Source organism: Nicotiana attenuata, unplaced genomic scaffold, assembly GCF_001879085.1.
Source record: "Nicotiana attenuata strain UT unplaced genomic scaffold, NIATTr2, whole genome shotgun sequence".
Lineage (NCBI taxonomy): Eukaryota > Viridiplantae > Streptophyta > Magnoliopsida > Solanales > Solanaceae > Nicotiana > Nicotiana attenuata.
In genome coordinates, this window is record NW_017670819.1 from 429,336 (window position 1) to 433,374 (window position 4,039).

Below are 4,039 nucleotides of genomic sequence, written 5' to 3' on the forward strand. Positions count from 1 at the left end.
CCCCCCCCCCCCCTCTCTCTCCTTTTCTTTTCTTTTAATAAATTATGTAGGTGATTTCCTTTTCTGATGATGCAGGTATCTTGTGGGGGCACACATTCTGTTGCACTAACACATGATGGTCGTATGTTTTCTGTGAGTATCAGACACTCTTTTCCTTCTAAGTCTTCAATTTGCATAAGCTAGGTTCATGCTAAAGCCCATCTTTTACTTTGGTTTAAAAATCAAGGAAAACATGCAAATGTCTTGTCTAAAAGCTCATTAGCCAGTTTGTTATAGCAACAAGCATTTCAATAATAATCTTGTGGGCAATCTGCATTTAAGCATTTGGTAAAAGTTGAAATGTGAGTCTGTTGTACAATGGTTAAATGCTTATATCTCCGGCATCTGTAGATAATACCTCATATTTCCATTTGAAAATCCATCTCCAAGGGAGTGAGAGCAAGAGTTCATCAGAAAATTCTATCTTACCTTATGGCGTTTAAAACGTTAGATAAAGAGATTGAATGCATAATCATTTGGTGTAATAAATCATTACGATACAATTGATGATTAGTTATTCTGCATTACTGTCTTACTGCCCTAACTTGAAGATAAACTAACAACTCGCTATTTGTATGTGGCAGTTCGGGCGGGGAGACCATGGACGATTAGGATATGGTAGAAAGGTGACAACTGGCCACCCATCAGAAGTTCCGATAAATATTCCACCTCCAAGTGATGTCAGCAGCACTGAAGGAGGGCGTTGGTGCGCTAAACTCGTTGCTTGTGGTGGCCGCCATACTCTGGCGATTGTAGAGTGGCAGGCAGAATCCGAATAGTCGGTATGAAAGTGTGAGATGTAAATCTGAATTCAGATAGATATCTGATTCAGTGTCACTGTTGTATAAGGTGGTTGCACTTGTAATATGAAGATTATGACCTGCCCATGTGATTGAGGTGGTAAATCCAGTTTTAAGATGGGGTAGAGAGGCACGGGATATTATAAAGAGGCAGTAATGTGTAGGATTAATAGAATATGCTCTACTGGTACTATATTGAGAATAAGGGAATTTTTCTTTCTTGCTGCTTGAATCTAGGTATTGGAATTACAATGCCACGAGCGCGAATTTTTGTACTGGTCTCATGCACGCAGCATAGTCGAATGCGTTTATTCTCAAAAAGGGGTTATTCTTTTTAGAACGAACCGGAAAGGAAATAGGTTAACATAAACTGGAACTGAGGGAGTAATTGTACTTTGGCTCCCTAACCGTCGGGGGAATCAAAGAAGAGGTAAAGGCAGGTCGATAAAATAACGAGGAGCGGTGATTAAGTAGGATATGAAGCTCATCTTTAGCTTAGTGAGGATATGACTCTTGATAGGCGGGTATGGAGGTCGAGAATTAAGGTATAAGGTTAGTAGGTTGTCGCGTATATCTTTTCCATATTAGTAGTACTAGTTATATTCTTGTATTTTCTTATCCTTAGATTTTTGTTATTACCCGATATTTCTTTTGCGTTGATTTTCTTATTATCATATTGCTGTTACTGTTACTGCTCCTTTTTACATGGCTTCTCCACTATTGTATTTCTCTTTTTAAACTGATATGACTATATTTTCCTTGAGCCAAGTGTTTCTCAGAAACAACCTGTATCCGCAAGATAGGAATAAAATCTGTGTACACATTATCTTCCTCAAACCCCTCTTGTGAGGGTAGTTTACCCTGGATATGTTGTCATTGGTTCCCTCTCCTGGAAAACCATTGAGGTGGTTCTTTCTGTTTCCTCTCCTGTCGGTTGGTTTCTGTCTTCAGTTCCTTCCTTTTTCAATCAGTCCACAACTACTTATTCCCCGTAAACCTTGCATTTCAATGAAGGAACTAACCCTTTTTTGTCATGTTTGGAATTCCCCATGTAACTTGTAAATGTGGAAACTCGAGTTTCCCCATCTTAGCCTAAAATCCATTTTTTCATGTATAGCTATTTCTTGCTATGCCAGTTGACAGAAATGGAGTGACATGTAAATTTTAACCACTTTATTGAAAAGCAAGCATATTTTTCCCCAGATATTAGGCATACAATGTTCGAGTTTACCTCAGATATGGACCGTACAGCCTACATCAATTTGAGTCTAATCCGCATAGTGGAAAATAAAACAAATAAATATCCATATGAACTATACTAAAAGAAGAAGAATGGTAGCTGAGCCATCCCACAAAATCTTTTAGATATATTCTAAGCAATCCATCCAGAAACCAGACTAACATCTGTTTCCATTAGCTATTTCTATGGATTTAACTTATATATACCGACTCCAAGTGTACATTATCAGTGTAACTCAATCGAGCAATTTCAAAGTAGACCAAGGGAGACTTGGCTGGAGAAAGCTAGTGCTGAGGGCCGCCATTGGAACCATAAACAGGTCCGTATCTGTTGCGGAAAATACCAGCGTGCAGCAACAGTATATACAGTAATTGACTCACCATTGCTATGGTAATCAAGGCTTCCAAAGTTTGCTGTCCATTAATTATACCAACAAAAAGATAAGTTGAAATTACTTCTTAATAGAAGAACAAATTTTGTAGCTGAGTATGAAATGGTGGTAATAAATGGAGGTTTTACACAGACAATTACCAGGCGTTTTCCTCTGTGCCCTCCCATTATTATCTGCTTGCAAACTAGACTGCATCACAGGTTCATCGAACATTGTGAGAAGATATTTATTGTCTAATCATGGAACGTCTCAAAATAGTAAAAAGGAATACTGCCTTCAATCCATATTATGTCTTAAAACTTTAGACAACACGTATAGTAATCAGAGACGGACCCAGCATTTGAAAGTAGCAGGGTACCACCCTCGAATAAAAATTTGCGCATATGCTAAAGTAGGAATGAATCCAGACAACGTACTAAAAAGTCTAAGTCGTGCCCCAAAATCGACCAATGCAACAACCGAAAATTTGGATCTTAGGATGCCAATTAAAATATATACTTGTAATTTAAGATATATACACATCTTTTCTGAAGTTATTGGTGGCCGATGACCTTTATACCCAAAGGGTAGGTCCGCCTCGGATAGTAATAGCCATAAAGCATTCGTCTAAACTATACTTTCTCTTAAACATCACACTACTTACTTAATACTCCATTACCACTAATTGAAGTGGTAAGGGTTAATTTGGATATAATTAAGGTACTTAATAAACATTTCTTATTTTTCTAAATTTTGAAACAAATTCAATTGGCCAAATGACAAAGAATATATAGGTGGGAGGTAGTAATAGTTGTTAGTAGTATTACCCAAAAGCAAGAGCAGTAATGGCCCAAGAGATGATAGCTGAAGAAGCAGCACTAGCCAAACTTTGAGTATTCCATTTTCTGAGATGAACAAACCCCGCTAACATAGAGGAAGCACCCATGACTCCACCAATCAATGCAAACATCAACATAAAACTTGTTGATGGATTCCCTCCTAAATCTGTTACATAATTTACATTGAACAGACACAAAATTTAACAAACTATACTATCAAACAGAACTCAACACACATTATTTTATGAACAAGTAGCTAACATACGAGGGTGATTTTGTTCGCCATCTATGTATTTGTCAAGTGACCATCCAGCAAGTCCTAGTACTATTAAATAAACTACAAAGTTTATGATCAAGAATGGTCCCATTAGGCTTCTGCCACCCCTTCCGTTCGCCATTATTTGATTAACTTAATTAAGCTCAGCTGAGAGTAATTAGAGTTCCACTGCTTTTGCTTGTAGTATTGATGGTTGCATGTCTGGTTTTTTCCTGAAAATAGGAGTTTGAGTTTTTTGGTTGTTAGGATACGTGGTCGCTTCAAGAGGACTCCATTGCTGCACTTTACACGTGTTACAACGACCCTTCGTCGAGTTTTATGCTTCTTCTTTTGGTTGGTGGGCTTGCATTTGTTACTTAAGCCCATTGCGCAGACACTCTCGTAGAAGTGACACCAAAGTAGCCACTCTAAAGGGATGCTGTGCTGCTATTTAGGAATTAACCAATATGTTTTAAATTTTAATTTTTCAGTTTA

The 4,039-nt window shown here is 37.8% G+C and overlaps 2 protein-coding genes across 2 annotated transcripts in view; one reads left to right on the forward strand and one right to left on the reverse strand.

The window, feature by feature from the left end:
- Positions 1-1,071, forward strand: part of LOC109243639 (ultraviolet-B receptor UVR8-like) — a 5,550-nt gene extending 4,479 nt beyond the window's left edge. The window contains exons 10-11 of the mRNA XM_019410599.1: positions 76-132; positions 624-1,071. Of these exons, the coding sequence (XP_019266144.1) occupies positions 76-132; positions 624-818 (252 nt within the window). The 3' untranslated portion in view covers positions 819-1,071. The remainder of the gene's footprint in view (positions 1-75; positions 133-623) is intronic.
- Positions 1,072-2,158: 1,087 nt separating this feature from the next.
- Positions 2,159-3,794, reverse strand: LOC109243636. The gene is made up of 4 exons (XM_019410593.1): positions 3,554-3,794; positions 3,277-3,454; positions 2,611-2,659; positions 2,159-2,492 (listed from the first exon to the last, which is right to left on the reverse strand). Exons 1-4 carry the CDS (start codon positions 3,684-3,686, stop codon positions 2,364-2,366), a joined length of 489 nt encoding a protein of 162 aa, XP_019266138.1. The 5' UTR covers positions 3,687-3,794; the 3' UTR covers positions 2,159-2,363.
- Positions 3,795-4,039: the final 245 nt, after the last annotated feature.